The 17,175-nt window shown below is 41.3% G+C and overlaps 8 protein-coding genes across 8 annotated transcripts; 3 read left to right on the forward strand and 5 right to left on the reverse strand.

Annotated features, from left to right (window-relative positions):
• Nucleotides 1–1,315: 1,315 nt before the first annotated feature.
• VCUG_01043 (uncharacterized protein) lies at nucleotides 1,316–3,648 on the forward strand. Its single transcript, XM_008075872.1, has one exon. It carries the CDS (start codon nucleotides 1,854–1,856, stop codon nucleotides 3,639–3,641), a length of 1,788 nt encoding a protein of 595 aa, XP_008074063.1. The 5' UTR covers nucleotides 1,316–1,853; the 3' UTR covers nucleotides 3,642–3,648.
• A 728-nt stretch (nucleotides 3,649–4,376) lies between these two features.
• VCUG_01044 (uncharacterized protein) lies at nucleotides 4,377–5,264 on the reverse strand. The gene has a single exon (XM_008075873.1). It carries the CDS (start codon nucleotides 5,223–5,225, stop codon nucleotides 4,395–4,397), a length of 831 nt encoding a protein of 276 aa, XP_008074064.1. The 5' UTR covers nucleotides 5,226–5,264; the 3' UTR covers nucleotides 4,377–4,394.
• A 1,710-nt stretch (nucleotides 5,265–6,974) lies between these two features.
• Nucleotides 6,975–8,216, reverse strand: VCUG_01045 (uncharacterized protein). Its single transcript, XM_008075874.1, has one exon. The coding sequence runs from the start codon at nucleotides 8,127–8,129 to the stop codon at nucleotides 7,080–7,082; it is 1,050 nt and encodes a 349-aa protein (XP_008074065.1). The 5' UTR covers nucleotides 8,130–8,216; the 3' UTR covers nucleotides 6,975–7,079.
• Nucleotides 8,217–8,523: 307 nt separating this feature from the next.
• Nucleotides 8,524–9,561, reverse strand: VCUG_01046 (uncharacterized protein; the record flags this gene model as incomplete). Its single annotated transcript, XM_008075875.1, has 1 exon — nucleotides 8,524–9,561. The coding sequence occupies one exon, from the start codon at nucleotides 9,559–9,561 to the stop codon at nucleotides 9,058–9,060; it is 504 nt and encodes a 167-aa protein (XP_008074066.1). The 3' UTR covers nucleotides 8,524–9,057.
• A 1,023-nt stretch (nucleotides 9,562–10,584) lies between these two features.
• On the reverse strand, nucleotides 10,585–10,893 carry VCUG_01047 (uncharacterized protein; the record flags this gene model as incomplete). Its single annotated transcript, XM_008075876.1, has 1 exon — nucleotides 10,585–10,893. One exon carries the CDS (start codon nucleotides 10,891–10,893, stop codon nucleotides 10,585–10,587), a length of 309 nt encoding a protein of 102 aa, XP_008074067.1.
• A 357-nt stretch (nucleotides 10,894–11,250) lies between these two features.
• VCUG_01048 (uncharacterized protein) lies at nucleotides 11,251–13,128 on the forward strand (the record flags this gene model as incomplete). The annotated part of the gene is made up of 1 exon (XM_008075877.1): nucleotides 11,251–13,128. One exon carries the CDS (start codon nucleotides 11,251–11,253, stop codon nucleotides 13,105–13,107), a length of 1,857 nt encoding a protein of 618 aa, XP_008074068.1. The 3' UTR covers nucleotides 13,108–13,128.
• Nucleotides 13,129–15,521: 2,393 nt separating this feature from the next.
• On the forward strand, nucleotides 15,522–16,644 carry VCUG_01049 (aspartate-ammonia ligase). The gene has a single exon (XM_008075823.1). The coding sequence runs from the start codon at nucleotides 15,644–15,646 to the stop codon at nucleotides 16,625–16,627; it is 984 nt and encodes a 327-aa protein (XP_008074014.1). The 5' UTR covers nucleotides 15,522–15,643; the 3' UTR covers nucleotides 16,628–16,644.
• Nucleotides 16,608–16,919, reverse strand: VCUG_01050 (uncharacterized protein; the record flags this gene model as incomplete). Its single annotated transcript, XM_008075878.1, has 1 exon — nucleotides 16,608–16,919. One exon carries the CDS (start codon nucleotides 16,917–16,919, stop codon nucleotides 16,608–16,610), a length of 312 nt encoding a protein of 103 aa, XP_008074069.1.
• Nucleotides 16,920–17,175: the final 256 nt, after the last annotated feature.

Consider the following 17,175-nt stretch of genomic DNA (forward strand, 5'->3'; position numbering starts at 1 on the left):
CATGCAATGTAGGAAGGTTAGTTAAATATTTTACTGTGAAAGAAATGCGGGCACTAAAATTGTTGCCTTTCTTTCACAAATTAATAATCATTTGTTGTGTCGGTCCTCCTAGCGTGCGTATTACCTGCTTTGACGAAGGCGTAGAACACTTCGTATCGAGCCCCACGTTTATACATCGCTTGGACACGTGTGCACTGCACCAATCAGCACGTTTGAAAGTGCTGATTTAATTGAGTAGGTGCATAGGAACGGGCATATTATGCTTTAATTATGCGTAGGTACGCCTTACAGGACTTGCACTTACCTTTCACACGTATTGAGCGTGTAATAAAATACCATACCTGTGATTATGCATTGAATGGGCGGGTAGCACCGCATTTATAAACACGGACCGGGCACATCTTACAAGACTGTTTCTGTGATGCGATGGACTGGACATGCCGTATTGAAATGCATTCTATCGTACAGCACTAAAAATGGTGCTCCTCGATCACGTGCCCGTGCCAGCCCAAGATCTATGAATCCTTCTGCAAGAATATTAGCGATCCTATAGGCGTGCGTTGATCGTGTTTCTATGTTTAATTGATAATTTGCTCATCTGCCAAAGTATTGGACATTTGTATGAATTGTTTGATATCAGATCCGGTGAGTGAGATGATGGCGTGGTGACCGGATGGCGCTAATGAACGAGCTGGGCGGTATTGCGGGTTGTGTGGGATGGCTGGTCTGGGCAGCTCGTTCCTACCGGTTGTGCGATGCGGTGGTCGGTTGAACCAGAGAAGTGCGCGGTGTGGGAGTAAACGCGTGTTTGGTGAAGTGGCAACGTTCTGAGTAGCGCATTTTAACGGTAGGTGAAATGCTATTATAACCGGATACGTAATAGCAGTGCAGCTATGCACGGATGTGCTTGAATGAAAATGGAATTGATTGTGAGCACTGTCTGAAAGATTGTCTGCTCTCCGGACTAAACGTAATGCACCAAATTTATTGATCTTGTGATTAATTCGTGTTTCTTCCTTCACAGGGGTCTAAATCTTGGAGTACACGGCTTTTAATTCGTATTGCCGTTTTAAGACGGAGTTAAATGCCAAAAAACGGTGCACGATGCGATGTCTGCAACAAAAATACTGTACGAACAGATTTATTGCACGTTAACACCGGAACAGTGCGGTGGGACAGTGTTGCGGTATCGCTTGCGCACTTTGTACGTTCTGCCTGTGCGCTGCAGGATGCACCCTGTGGTTCAGCCCGTACAACATTTTGCACGTATTGGTGGATGCACGTACATTTTCTGTTTCATGGTCCATCGATATGAACTGTAAATTTGTGTTTCACACGGTGGTTCATCGGCGCTTTCTGATAGATAATTGTTAATACCGTGGATGCTTCTGCTCGCAACGTGTGCGGTGCTGTAGCAGCTGTTGAGCGCTCTCATCCGGATGGTGGAACGGATCGATAGAACTGAGTGCCTTCGTTTGGCAGTATGCTGGGCTATTGGTGGAGGAGATGCCCGAGATATTAAAAATGTGCCGATATGATCCCTCCGTATCGCATCTGTTGGTCAAACTGTAATTTGCTGATGTGTTTGATTATTTTTGCCTCGAGTCGGTCGAGTACCGTATCGTGGCCGTGGGCATTTTTAGGACGGTCCTGTGGAACTTGTTCGGAGATACGCGGCAATGCAACAACCGATTCATTATATCTACGGCAAAACAGATATTTGCACGCCATCCAATTGACATATTTCTCATCAAAATGATATTATGGAGATTACGTTTCATTAGGGATCCTCATCCGGATCAGATAAAAATGAAACATTTCAAAACTATATAAAGACATTTACACCCGCCGATATGTTCATAATCGTAAATATGGCATTCGTGGGGATGGTGTGGTCGATAGCTAACAAGTATCTGGACACTAATCTGCGTATGATGCCGTTGGCCGATCCGAGCTCAACATTGGCCTTGGAAAGAAGCAGGCTGGCTGCCTCAGCCAGACCAACACCGGGCACCGATAACATAATCCTGCACAAGGAGAGGGGAAACAAGCTTTTTAAGAGATGGGCCTCCAGCAATATGATGGTGAATGGCGCACCTATTTGTGTCATGTCGGACAACACACTGGGTGCCTGCACCGGCGGTCTTAAACCGGGCAAATTCGATATTGAAAAGCACATTACCCAGGACGGCGGGTACACCATCAGCACAAAAGTCAAGCTAGGATCACGCAAGACCACATTATGTCTTACCGGACCAAGCATGACCTTGCAGAGGTGTACTAATGACATAGAACAGATGTTTAAAGTGGAAAGATATAACGAGCCTAGCGATATATCGAGCAGCGACGACAAAGAGCCCGATCCTGACGCGGGTGCAAGCGCAGAACCATCATCAGATGATGATGGAGAGCCTGCTCAACCGACTGGATCTGGATCCTACTCGTACTGTGTGGACCCTTATGGCCGGTTAAACTACACGTACACACCTCCTGCACCGACTTCGGTTCCATCGCTTTATCCTACTTGTCCAAGCACACAGTCACAATCTACGCCATGTATGGACCAGTACGGTCGTTTGCAGTACGGAAGTGCACCGTATCCGTATCAGTATCCGCCTTGCAACTCATCGAGCGCTCAGCCTGTTCAGCAATCGCAACCAGTTCAGCAGTCCCAACCAGTTCAGCAGTCCCAACCGGTCCAGCAGTCTCAGCCCGCTCAGCAGACATGTGTAGACCAACACGGCTCTGTAAGGTATGCTACTGCACCTGTCTCATCCTATCCGTCGTGTCCTGTGCAGCAGTCTTCAAGCCCGTACCAAAATACGTGTGTTGACCAGAATGGAACCGTGCAATATTCCGCCGCCACTATTGCATCGTATCCGCCGTGTAGTTCAGCATATCAACAGACCCAGCCTGTCCAGCAGTCTCAGCCTGTTCAGCAGTCGCGACCAGTTCAGCAGTCCCAACCAGTTCAGCAATCGCGACCAGTTCAACAATCTCAACCAACACTGCAGGCATGTATAGATTCGGCTGGAATACTGAAGAATACAACCGATCCGCTTTCCTTATCATCATTCTATCCACCCTGTGCACCCACCCAGTCTCACGCGTATCCTTCATGTGACTCTGTGCACCAGCGAATAAATGAGCTGTGCAAGCCCTCAACCAATAGTTCAGCAGCCAATAACACCAAGAATTTGCAGTGCGTGGACAGCACTGGCACAGTACAACAAGTGGTTGTCGAGAAGACCACGCAATGCGTGCCTCAGAGCACACAGCCAACCTACTCCACATGCCCAGGAAATGTAACGCTGCATTTCGCTGGTAGCGGTGATGCTTTTGGGCCTGATTGGACGCCATGCACACAGCCAACCGATAATAACGTGTATTATTACCAGCCTATTGATACGGAAGTTGAGGTCTTTGATCCGCAAGTCTTCCAGCCGTCAGCTCCCGAAAGGATTGTTAGTTCGCCAAGCACGGCAGTGGTTGATAATCCACAATTTTGCACATCATATTGCCAAGACAGACAGAAATCACCCGTTTTTGCTGAGATAAACAGAAGTGGAGGCCCCAATGTATATAATATTAATCCTGGATCGTGTATTAGCGAGAGAAAAGAGGACTGTTGTAGGTGCTGACTTCAAGGCAGTAAATAAAAAGTTTTATTCTATTTATTTTCGATGAACGGCACGGTTGCAGTTTCTGGTTCAACTGGCTCGGACAGCTTTTCTCCTTCGTTTAACACCGAGAACGTTTAATGGTGGCTTTGATACAATCCAGAGTGCTTAGCACGTGCAGTATCAATGTATGGCATGGTAACAGATCTGTGTTGGTATTTTGATGGAAATATAGTGTTTGCTGTTCTGTAGCCTTTCTTACGCAATTGAGCTATTCTGTTCACCACAAGAGAACCAAAACCCTTATACCGTCTATTACAGCACTGTGCATGGTGTGCAGTACACATTACTTGCTACTTAGTTGCTGTACACATCCTGTACCGCCATTTGATCACCTCTGAGGAGTAAAAGGATGGAACTGTTCTTCATGCTGAGTTTAAAACAGGTGGGCCTGCGTTTTTAACGCAGATATGGACCTTTTGGGCAAATAAAAGCACAAAAAACGGGCAAAGAATTTATCAGGTGAGATGTATAGGGAGATTAAAGGAGATGGCTTGTGGGAATACGTAAGATAGAAATAATTAATTACGATAGAAATAATTAATTGAGATAGAAATAATTAATTGAGATGGAAATAATTAATTGAGATGGAAATAATTATAGCGGTATGAGTGGATTGTAGAAGGAGCCTCCTTGAAATGATCAGCTAAGCTATCAAAATATTTTGATGAACGAAATGGAGATTGAACACACGAGTTGGGAACGATAATTGTTTTAATGAGATGCTGGTGGTGGTGGATTGGGGGCACAATACGAGCAATTTTTTTGGTATGAAGAGCTGGGATGGTCGCATCCTGAAGTTGTAGACTCGTCGATGGCGGATGGCGCACAAGAAGAAAGTGGCGTGTCAGGAATTGATTCATTAGGCTGTGATTTCAGTGAATTGTCGGTATCACCAATGTGCGTGTTCTCATTTAACAGATGTTTTTTACCTCTTTTAAACGTTTCCATGAAATCATTGAACTTTTTAGAGATGGTCAATTTAAATTCTTTTATTCCATCCCAAACTTTTCTCAATCTCTTAGGACTATCATCGGTTTGAGTTCCCAAATTTGGTAAGCTTTTCGATTGGGAGATGGGTTGATCTAAAGTATGAGCTTTTGGTTCAGAGTCATCTAAAAATTTGGAGTGAACACTATTGACAGGTGCTGTTATACATTTCTTGGTGACCTCACACGCATTTTGAGCATTTCTAGCACCTTGTCCCATATTCTCTTCAACGCGACTTAAATTACCTTTAGGCAAATTTTGTACGACTTGATCGCTCTTTTCTTCCACTTTCTTTTTCATTTTGTTTGTGCTCCGTGCATCTTCTCCGAGCATCTCGATCCGTTCCGTCTCGTCCTTTTTCCTCTGCTGTTGCAGCAACTCTTTGCCGGATTGTTTGATGCTTATATTGCATGGTGTAAGCACTATAGAGTTGGCGTACTGGTTATAAATATCTTCTTGTGCACACTGAGTGCCCTCACTCACCATGTTATTATATTCTTGAGTCTTATGCAACTCTGCTATGCATGCACAGCTGTGGTTTCTCCTGTGGGCCATTTTTTTCCGTTTATATGGCCCTTGTTGCCACGCATAGAAATACCTGCAATACAAAACAGAAACGTAAAAAAATGCATAGCTGTGAGAATTTCTCTCCTATTTATATTTTTGAACAGGACTTTCTTATCAATTGTTTTGTAATGATAGCTCGTTTTTGATTCATACACGATCATTGTGGTGTATTATTGACATGGCTAGATCGCAATGTTTAACGAAATAGCACAACAATCATCCACAAATCGTGATCTGATGCATTGCTTGAGTGTCTGCCCTGCACAACCATCTTTTCACAGAACAACGAATAATGCCAGTATTTAAACTTGCCGGCCTTTTCTGTCCCTGTACCAGCTAAACTCATTTAATATGCCACCACGCTTTTTTTGTTCTGCTATCGATGGCATCGAGGTGCCCGAATAGCGTTAGGGCAAAAATAAAAAAATTGACCCTGCTTTGTGGCAAATGACAGCTTTCGGAACAATGGATGGTAACAGCCGCCTTTGGATGGAACAGAAGTGTTGAAACTGTAATTGATGCCAACACATTGAAAAATGTGGTAATTAATGTAAAAATGTTACACGGTTAGGCATTCCTTGCATAAAAAAGAAGAATTCGTGGTTTTGCATCTAAATCTACCGTAAAATGGTATTTCAAAACATTTTTCTCTACCGTTTACTCAAATTTCTATAAATACATTTTTTTTCAGCGCGCTCTTATGGTCATAGTAACAGCAGCATACACAGTATTTGATATTTTGTAGGATTGTTGAGTGGCACAGGAAATAATTTACGTAACGTGTGTATGCGAACTTTCAAGTGCGGTCATGACAGGACGTAATTTTATACGTTTTTAGCATTCAATTTTAAGCCCTTTTTTGGTGCCAAAAGTGGATATTATCCTTCGTAAAACTCATTAAAGCAAAAAATTCTCAATTTGGTGATCCTAGTCGTATAATTAAGCTAAAACATTAAGTTATCGGTGCTGACAGCGATTTCCAGCCTTATTAACTTCTTTTTAGTAGCAATCCCACAAAGTTCTTAAGAACCAAAACCGAACAAACCACTGTAGGAGCAATTACGGCAATCAAATGGTAAAAGATAGCGTTGCAAGAAGTATGCAATTCCCTTCTCAAACACATTTCGTTAAAACCAAGCTGCTACAAGTAAAACTAAACCTGTCAACGCTGTAAAACATCTACTGGTCCTCATATCGACATGTTAGGACAGTTCACAAATTTTGAAGAGGCGCCATCATTCTAGTAAGCATGAAACTGCGGAATACCAACGTATTACAGCGGTTTAAGTGCGGGCAGATTACAACAGTGCTCATATTGCAATAATGATAGCGAATTTGGTTTGATGGCGCACTTCGAGTTGCTTACCCTACAGCACTTGCACTCAGTGCAGTGAATCAGACAAAATTGCATTTGAATGCTATCCGTAAAGGAACCGCACAACAAGCACGTACGAGCATGTTTATAATGGGTCCTTGCTGAATTGGAAATGAAATCGTTGTTGCTCAGCTACTGCAACGTTTATAACGATTAAACATTTTGCTGCTATCTCTTCAAATATATTTTTTATTGAGATCAAAGCGAATATCACACCAGTTTTGAAGGGTAATCCAGCACACAATGCTTTTATGTTCATTATAGCTTGTTGTGCCGTTCTTCGGTGCAGAAATAATGTAAATCACGTATTGCTACACAGATCGTTACCGTGGGTGTAACACAACGATTTACTCAAGGCTAACACGGAAAGATTTTTTTAGTAAATAGCAAAATAATGGATCATATGGTAATGTAAGAATACAGATTTAACGAAATTTGGTTTGGTATTAACGAGTAAGAGAGTTTTATCAATCGTTAGAGCGATCTGTGCCACACCTCATGACCCGTTCATACCTGCAACCAGGTGCCATTCCGGTATCGTTTAGAGCTAGGAGATCGCTTATGATCTTATCGGCATCCACAGCATTCGGGTTTTTCAAAATCTCCTTCATTTTTTCATCCGTCTTTTTCTTTACATCTTTCAACAGGCTGTAGACGTGGCGGGCCTTCGGATTTAAATTCTTTGGTTCATCAGGATCGATTTCTGAAGACCTGTAATCGTTTGGCTGATCAAGGTCGGACACATGACTGCGGAACGATGCCTTTTTTGGACCGTGTTCGTATGCATTATCAGACGGCGGTCCATGCTGTTCCATTCCCTTTTCTTCAGCACCGCCATTTTGGCTGTCTCTGTCCGCTGACTTTCCGTTCCGCCCTTCTTCAGCCACCTTATATCCATCATCGTCATCGTCATCATTTTTCGCATCAGCACCTGCTGTGTAATGCGATATCTCAAATTTTTGGTCATCATAATGCGGACTTCTGCACTCCTTCATGCCTATTTTGCCGCCACTTATCTTTGTCAGGCATAACCTTTGTCCGTCCTCATCATCATTCGTGAGAATAGCGCTTCTCTCGCCCAACATTTCCATGGTCCAGCCCCTATCCACATTTACATTCCTTCGGTCATCGTCACAGTTACTGATTCGTTCATCGCCTGTTGCCTTGAGGCACATCCAAACCCTGTTCACTATTATTTCGTCTCTACCGTGATCCAGCGGGTTAATTACAACGATAGATGATTCGGTGTCCGTATTGTCTGGGCTGTTGTCCGTTGCAGTTACACGAAATCCTTGGCCTATGACATAGCGGAGCATCTCTCGCCTGTTGGTCACCAACGACAACTTTACTCTTCTGTTCTTGTTGACATATTTGAGATAACTGACCTGTTTGCCGTACTGTTTCTGCGAGGTGTGCGCTTTTGTTTTGTTGCTGCTCACGGATCGTCTGCCAGTTCTGTCGGAGAGAGTGCTGGACAGGTTGGCCAAAAGAGAAATGATAAATACACCAACAAACATAGAGCACGCACTTTATCAGTCTTAAATGTGGTTTGATCTGAGATGCGTTTCACGTATTGTCCAATAATTGGGTGGAGTATCGCGTACTAGTGTTTGTAATGGGCACGAAGCGTTCTTCAGATCAGCACTTCACTTAAATGCACGCTGGTCCGTTTGCGATGAAGTGGCAGTTAATGGGCACGAAGCGTTCTTCAGATCAGCACGTCACTTAAATGCACGCTGGTCCGTTTGCGATGAAGTGGCAGAAGGCACACAAATTGTTATTCAGCACTTAATTCGTTTTATCCGGTACTACTACCGAGCACTCCATGAAGAGTAAGATAATGACGAAAAGATCCCCTTGCAAAACGGAAAGGATCAATCGTGGTGACACGAATAAGCAGGTAAAAATTTTTTGCACTAAACATTTTATTCATCCTCGCACAGGTTAGAATTTTGATGGAATAGCACAGCGATAAACACCTTGCTATTCGTTGAATAGGACCAAAGTGTCTCATGGTGTGCATTTCAGCGCTGAAACACGGTAATTGATTCAACCGTTCAATTGCTGGTCATAGATACGGCTTGGTAGGTTGCATTGTAGGGCCCCACCCGAGCATTAATTGATCGAGAAACGATCAAAAACCATGAGCCTGCTCGATTAGTCAATTGATGCATTTCATTAACTCCTTGCTAAAGCATCAAATGAAGTACTCGCCTTTGGTAAAATAATTGTTGTTAGGCGGTTCGATTAAGTACCTCTCGATTCGAGCAATCCACGCCAAATTATTTTTCGTTATCGGTCATTTCTCCAGTGTTTATGACACTACGGTGTTTTAGGGGTAGCCTAGAGAGGTGGAAGGACGGGATGAGGAAACGTGGCAGAGGGGTGAATAAGACTGATAAATAAATCTTTAACTCAAAATTTACGCCCATTCAACCACAATTTTCACTTCTTGTCCGCCATTTTCATTTCTTTTCTGCCCTTGCCTCGAATCTCCTTTAGATCATCAATCAGTTTCAAAAGGGCGTTGTCAGCTTTATCACCACCAAAATTTTCAACCAAAATAACATTCTGTCCTTGGACCGATCGCGTAGCCATGTCCTCGATGAGATAGATCTCTTCCAAATTGATATTATGCATTGCACCGACCACCGACAAATCCTTTTTGCAAATATTGTCGATGAACGAGCAGTGCTGCCTATGCAGCCATGCAACAGGCTGCATGCCCTCCTTGATCAGGATCTGAGTTATGCACTTCGCATTGTGTGCCAGGGCATTGGTCCAGAACATGTACTCCATGCCGTTGGTGTGCAGAAAGTCTGTGAGTTCGCGTAGGTATGGCCGTATCACCACGTAAAAATTATCATACTCATGGTCATATTCCGTTCTGGCACCGTTTGGTTTGTAAAAACGTTTGACAAGCGTACCGTTCAGATCAAATATTAGCATGGGGGTAATGAAATGGCGGTGTAATGAATTACGGCACAACAGAGGTGCTGTGTTCGGTACCGAGCGAGCATTTTTGCCTGAAGGTGCTCAACCGCTACCATCCCATCAATATTTGCATAATTATGGTTGCTCTTCCCGTGTTCACCCATCAAAATGCGATTTCTGTGCTAATGTAAAGAAATATTTTGGATTAGAGGTAAAGAATTTAGCGAAATTTGCATGTGTTAACCGGAAAACGCCGCGCTGCCAAGAAACGATACGCCGATCAGGGCTGTTAAACAGGAGGGCCCTCAAAGAACACCAACCACGGCACTAAACGAATGCTAACACCGGTGGAACAGCTTAGTACCAAAAGATTGCGATCAGTTTTTCATGAGTAGGCCTCGTTAATACGGAATTAGTACTTAAAACACCAGAAATATTCTACGTAAGAGATGAAAACGGTATCAAATGAGTGTTGGACGCATCGTAAATTTCACATGATCTGGTTTGTACGCTCTTTCCGAGTAAAACGTGCTTAACTATTAGCATCACACGTTTACTCTGTACGTGTCGTGTGTTGATTATGAGACTGGCCCGATAAAATTAGTATTTTTTAAAACGGGAACAGTTTGAGCAAATGAATGATCGAGGAATAATTGAAGAGATAAGTTCATTGAAGTGAAATGGGAACTGCTGCACGATGCACAGGGTAACGTAGCATAGAACATAAGATTCTTGAAGAACACGTTCTATACCAGGCAGCAATTCGGTTCAAAATGTTCGGGTGTCAACCCCGGTACCCTGAATCAAGCCCTATCTTGTCAATCAAGATGACCTGCTGGTGAATATGAATTGCAGAGTACCGAGCGATAAGAAAAGACTGTCACAATGTAAATTTTTATCGCCTGATGACTGCAAACACAAACATAGGAGTTGAAACACCAACACAATGTTATCTGAACTCATAACAGGAGTGAACTGCTTTACAACCCGTATTAACGCTGGTATTGTGAGCCTCATGAGCAACGGCCGTTGTATGTTTCATAAAACGTTGTTCCCTTCAGACCTACACGAAGACGTGGTAGTTTGAAAATGCGATTCGTTCGTATGAACTTTTGTTAAATCTGCCCGTGCTTTAAACAAGCGCACTCGAGTGAAAGGAAATATTTTTACCGTGGGTTTAGAGACATTTATTTCTTCAAGTGCAGTAGTGCACGGCTCAAGAGTTAAGCAGGCTTTGAACGATATGTTATCCGCATACAGCGCTAATATGAAAATTAATTTACCATACACGGATAAAACGATGCTCTTTTCTATTTTGATACGTATGTTACGCCGTATTTGTACCATTCATTAAAAAGTGTTTTATTCCGATAGAACGGTATTCCCGTTTTAGCGCAACACGTCTTAGTGAACGAATTTATTTTCATTTTAAAAAACGGACTTCGAATTGAAGTACGTCAACCGCATTTAATTTTACATTAAAAAAGTTTTGAAAATTTTTACGTTTTGAGCGATGGGCGCCGTAGACCAAAAAATGTTTGTAAGACCGGCCTACCCGTTTTGGTAACATAAAGATTAAAAAACATTGCACATTTTAAGTAAATTATGTTTTGGTGCACTTAATAATGGAAAGAAGCCTTGTACAGGTACTGTACGCTATTCTTGCCATGATAATATCTAAATAAAGAAAAAAAAAGGATCCCTATGGAACTCAAATGGATGAACGTGACAGTCGACGTAAAGAACAAGAACGAGCGGAGAAAAGAGAGAAGAGCACGATTAGTTAACAATGCGTGTGGTTGTGCCGCGCAGGGCCTGACAGCTGTTATGGGACCGAGCGGATGTGGGAAGACAACGTTTATCACGACATTGGCAGGACGAATATCAACCGGAACTAAAACAACCGGTTGCGTGCTCTACAATGGACAGGAACGCGAATTAAAAAATTGGATGGGCAGTATGGGATTCGTTGACCAGGATGACAGTTTCTTTGAGAAGTTGACCGCCTACGAGACGGTGTATTACGCAGCACAGTTCAGGCTGAAAGAAAAGAACGTGGATATAAGGAGTAGGATCATGCAGCTGTTTCGGAAACTGCGTATCTGTGATATCATGGACTGCAGAGTGCGGGTTCTTTCAGGCGGTGAGAGAAAAAGGGTGATGATAGCTGTTGAGCTTATCACAGATCCGCAGGTCATATTCCTGGACGAGCCCACCAGTGGGCTGGACAACGATGTGGCGTTCAGCATTGTAACACTGCTTAAAGAGTTGGCCAACGAGGGAAAGCTTATATTTATGAGCATACACCAGCCGGATGATCGTTTGGCTTTGCTCTTTGACAAAATCATTTTGATGTCACGTGGCGAGATCGTAACAGCAGGTACGATGCAGGAGTGCAATGAATGTCTGCTGCAGCAGGGATATGCTCGAAAAGAAAATACCACCTTCTCTTCGTTCGCAATGGAGGTGCTTGGCAATGCATCGTGTGGGTACAATGAGAGTAGCATTGATAACAAATTGACCAGGTTGGCAGGTTCATATCGCAAGCAGTTCAACTGCGAGGGCAAGTACCAGAATGTTAGAACGGGAAACGATTTCTATGTAGATCTGAGTCCAAGCCTGATGGAGATCGGACTCCTGATTCACAGGAAGTTTAACCTGGATTTGTTCAGGAAGAAAACGCTTCTACTCTACGTCGTAACACTTGTGCTTATGGCAAGCCTATTTTACTTCGGAGGAGTAGAAACCGTAGTTAATCATATGATTTCAGAGCAAAATACTTCTGAATCAGTTGATAAATCGTTTGTGGTGGAAACATTCAAATGGTTTTGTGTGAAGATCGCGCTAAGCCTAGGTTTCTTGCTTTGTATAATTCCAGCCGCTGTGTCTAACACAGTTTTTAGCAGCGAGAGGAGAGTAATACAGAGGGAGATAAACGTGCAATCGTATACGGTTACTTCGTACTACCTCTCAGTCCTGATATTTGAATTGTGTTACAACTTTCCGCTGATCCTGTGCTATCTAACCGTTATGTTGTTAAGATTCTGTCCAAAGCCAATGCTTGGTCTATGCATCATCTGCCAAATATTGGAATACTGGTTTGTTATGTGCCTCGGTCTAATGCTAATATCCGTGTTTCATGGAGAAAAGAAATCGCTCATGTGCTCTGTTCTTGGTTTAATTGTTCATTTCTTAGCGGGTTTGTTCTCCTCTACTCTTTTGGTTGCGGATAAGCAAGCTGGAGATACTAAACCGTCCAAAATGACCATTGCTCTGTCCATGCATCCAAGCGCCATATTTAGGAGTTTCATGAGAATGATGATAGATTCAATTACCAACGCAAATTTGAGGAAAAAACTACCACAAAACGCTTTTACGATGATTGGCAGGAATTTTGATCAATTGCGTTATTTTAAGTGTGCGAATTTGATTTATTTATCGAAACATATCTGTTTAGCGATCGGTATTATATCAAGCTTAGTGTTTGTGTTTCTCGGTATTGTTTTCCAGTTGAGATTGCTATCACCGAAGATAAGGATGAAGTTGTGCCGATCGAATTAAACTTTAATTTAAGTATGAGTGTTTACATAGAACTTTGTTAAATTGCATGTTTTAGGGACCTTAATGGATGAATTGGCGGTATTCTATTGCATTTTTTGCCGTATTTAAGGTTATTTTTCAATCTTTGCGATTGCTACTCTATGAGTCCTGTAGGAGTTCAAAATATTTCAATATTAGTACCAGCTAAGCTATGTTTGTTAATAAATGGGATAAAAGTTCGTCTAAGTGGTCATCGAACTCTATTTGTTCACCCTACTTTCAAACTTTTGTATGTGCATTTATGACGAGATCAAAACTAATTTTGAATAAAAATCACGTCTACCGTGCGTAAGAAATGGATGAAAAGATTTTTTATGGTCTATCACTGGATAAACACGAAAAAACAAAATTACAAATAAATTTTAACACGTGAAAGCATTTGACGGAAGAGCAACATACAAAAATACGGAATATATAATGTTAATGGCTGGTGCATGTGCTGGGCATAGTACATTCCCACAACAACCGCATCAGGAGCATAACCATTATTGGCACCATACACAACGATCTTATACTCCAGCACCATATGCTTTTAGATCGATAACAGGATCTACAATACTATTTATCTATTATTACGCACTTAACACATTCATTTAGAACAAATCATGAGCTTTCATTTTCTTGTCTAGGTGTATTCAATCAGGGATCTAAATTCGACTTGATTCGTTCTTAAAAATTACTCCCTTCAGCATTTACCAAACTCGGACCATTCCTACTACGGCTATGAAATAATTATTTTTATCGACTGCTTTTATGGTATCGTACTTAAATACCGATATGCTGGCAGCAGAACTTGCGGTCTCATGCTGTCATTAACTCATAGTTATCACCGAGCTTTTAGACCCCATTTTTTCTGTTAACTGGCGTTGAAAGGTGCTCATAACTTAAAATTGTCGTAAACATCTAGCAAATCGTTTTTTAGCCGAAAAAACAATTCTCTACCACGAGAAAAAGAATTAACATAATTATTCAATTTTTTGTTTGTTGTAGCTCGATTAATTGATAAATAAATTTCTGATCTCCCATGATTAAGTTTCATACGCGCAATAGTTCTTTATGCAACCACATATTCTACGTTATGTGAACGTTCTTATCGCCCGGTATATACTAACACGTATTAATTACTATTTTTTCTTCATTTTTTTCTAATTTATTTTTTGGATACTCCTAAAGTGGAAATAACCTTCTTGCATGTCCTGTTGTATGACACCGGTAAATTGGTCAACTACACCTTCTAACTGCTGTTGCCGTGATGTGCGGAAATGTATTTGATTTAATAGCCATTTTTGCTGGTCATGTTTTCAATTTTGAAACTTTCCTGAAAGAGGACTAATTGTCTGATTTTTTAATTTAATGTCATGAACGGATGAGACGAAAGAACAATAAAGCATAAAAATTGCCACACTAAAATGGAGGATCAGTGAGTGCGTTCATCGTCGGATAACCAACATAAAACTATTTTTGAAATTGAGTTATTAATAAAAATGTTTGGATATGTATTGATGGATTGGTCGCACGTTTTGATGTCACAATTTCATTTTTTTTGTTTCGTAGTGCTGGTGCTGATCACAAACTAAATCTTCGTATGGCATATTTAGATAACACAAGACAAAAAATGGTGAAACAATAAAACACCACATTCTTACACACTCGATAATTCATTTCAATGGATATCTATTTTGTTCACTGTTGCACCGCCAAGCAGAGCATTCTCGATCTGATGTGCAGCGGTATAAGGATCAAGTTCGATTATTTGTTAGATTATATACAAATTTTGCAAGAACTACTGTTAATTGATGTTGTTAGTGCTACAAGTATGCAAACTCACCTCTCACACTTGGAATACCCGAGAAATAATTTAATTTGAATTTAATTACATTGTACGCTAAGAAATGCTTTGAGACGACAGACATGCCAGTACGCACCTAGCGGTTCGTTATCAACATCTGGAAATTTCAAGAATTGATATGATGAGAAGAAAGCCACCAATAGATGGTAGCTGTAATTTTTTTATCGAATGCTGCCATACCAAGAGACATTCTCGTATGTCCCTGATACTCATATTTCTATAAACAATTCGTGTTGTACTTTACAAAATAGATCTTTGATAGGTTATATCTTATTGCTAAAACAAATAGATGTCCTTGTTATACTTGCATTGTGTTCTTCGTTACTGTCCATTTTTGTCTACTATTTAATTCGAAGTTGGCTTCGACATTGTCATTGATTATCTGCACTGCTAAAAATTAGGATTGATTCGTTGAGGAGAAATGCTGGTTTGAAATAAAATTGTTGTGGCAAGCACTCTGATTTGTGATAAATTCTCTCTTTTTTAATGTTTCCCAATAGAGACCTTTTCTTATTTACGGACATTTCCTGTATCGATCACATTATTTTCGTGTCTATGACCAAGCCAGCTGCACACAGCCGTGATTGAATGCTAAAATGAGTGCAAATATTATTTTCTTATCGAAAGTTAGTTATCGTATCTTCTCAAATGACTTCTATGCAGATACGAAACAAGTATATAATAAAACGGCAACGGTACCCATCGATGGATTTCCGAGAAACGCAGGGAGCAATTAAGTTCGCGAAAACGCTTTTTGAACAGAAACTGTCGGATGTCTTACATCTGGAGAAGGTGGTCAGCCCCATATATATAAAGGACGAGAGTTACCATGACACATTGGATGGAGCACAGCGACCCATCAAGTTCGACTTTAAAAATGGAGAACACGGTATGATACTGCATTCGCTGGCAAAATGGAAGCGTGCAATTCTATCAAAATACGGATATAAGGATGGAGAGGGCATAGTTACGGACATGCTGGCGATACGAAGAGATGAAGATATTTCGAGGTTGCATTCGTACCTGGTCGATCAATGGGATTGGGAGATGACGATCTCAAAGCAAAAGAGAGATCTTCACTTTTTGCATGAAGTGGTCGAGAGGATATTTGGTGTGTTGAAAGAGGTTGAAAATGAGGTTAATGCGCGGTACCCGACATTATCTAAGAAGTTGCCGAGTCATATCACGTTCATAACTACGCAAGAGCTCGAGAACCTATATCCCGAAATGACCATGGATGAGAGGGAATATGCAATTGTGAAAAAGCACAAAGCTGTTTTCATATCACAAATTGGAGGTAAGCTCATGTCTGGGAAAGTACATTCTGTGCGAGCACCAGATTACGATGATTGGATGCTAAATGGTGATATACTGGTTTATAACGCCAAAATGGATTGTGCTGAAGAGCTTTCCTCAATGGGCATCAGGGTAGATGCAGAGAGCTTAAAGGAACAGTTAGCGAAGCGTTCTTGTGACACGATAACCGATTATCATAGGAGGATTATGCAGGAAGAATATGTTTATTCTGTTGGTGGTGGGATAGGACAGAGCAGGGTTATACTGTTCTTATTGGAAAAGGAACACATCGGAGATGTACAGGCAGACACTGAATTTAATAATAGTAAAAATTAATAAAATTTAATGCCCTCTCACTTATAACTCGGCTGAATGAAGCTAACGGTATATGTTTAAATTCTTTTGCATGGGTGCTGCAGAGATCATTAAGGTCCCTCCAATCAGATGGATTCATTGAACATGATTGGTACACCATAACATCTGAGAAATAGTGCTTAGGAATGATTCCATAAAATGTCTCGCGAATGTCGTGATTTGCATCATAAGGTCTTGCCTTGGTTTCCACATACCTTTCTGTTGTGCGGTGTGTGTTTACGTCATGGGTAAAGAGATTTTTCAAAAACAGCATTTTGCGCTAAATGCGAACAAAGAAGAGAACCTAGCTTCCAACGAGAACAAAGATAATAAAACTGGGTCTAAGAATCCAAAAAAACTATTCATAGCTAAAACTAGCTACGCTGCTTGTTTTTCAAAAACGGGTGTCTGAATGGATTGTATACCAAAATAGCGCTTTTGAATACAACTGTAACACTAGATCATTCCTTTCTACCAACTGTTGTATAGTTTCGAAATCAATAAATATACATTCATTTCAGTAGCTCATT

This window comes from Vavraia culicis, assembly GCF_000192795.1.
Source record: "Vavraia culicis subsp. floridensis unplaced genomic scaffold supercont1.14, whole genome shotgun sequence".
NCBI lineage: Eukaryota > Fungi > Microsporidia > Pleistophoridae > Vavraia > Vavraia culicis.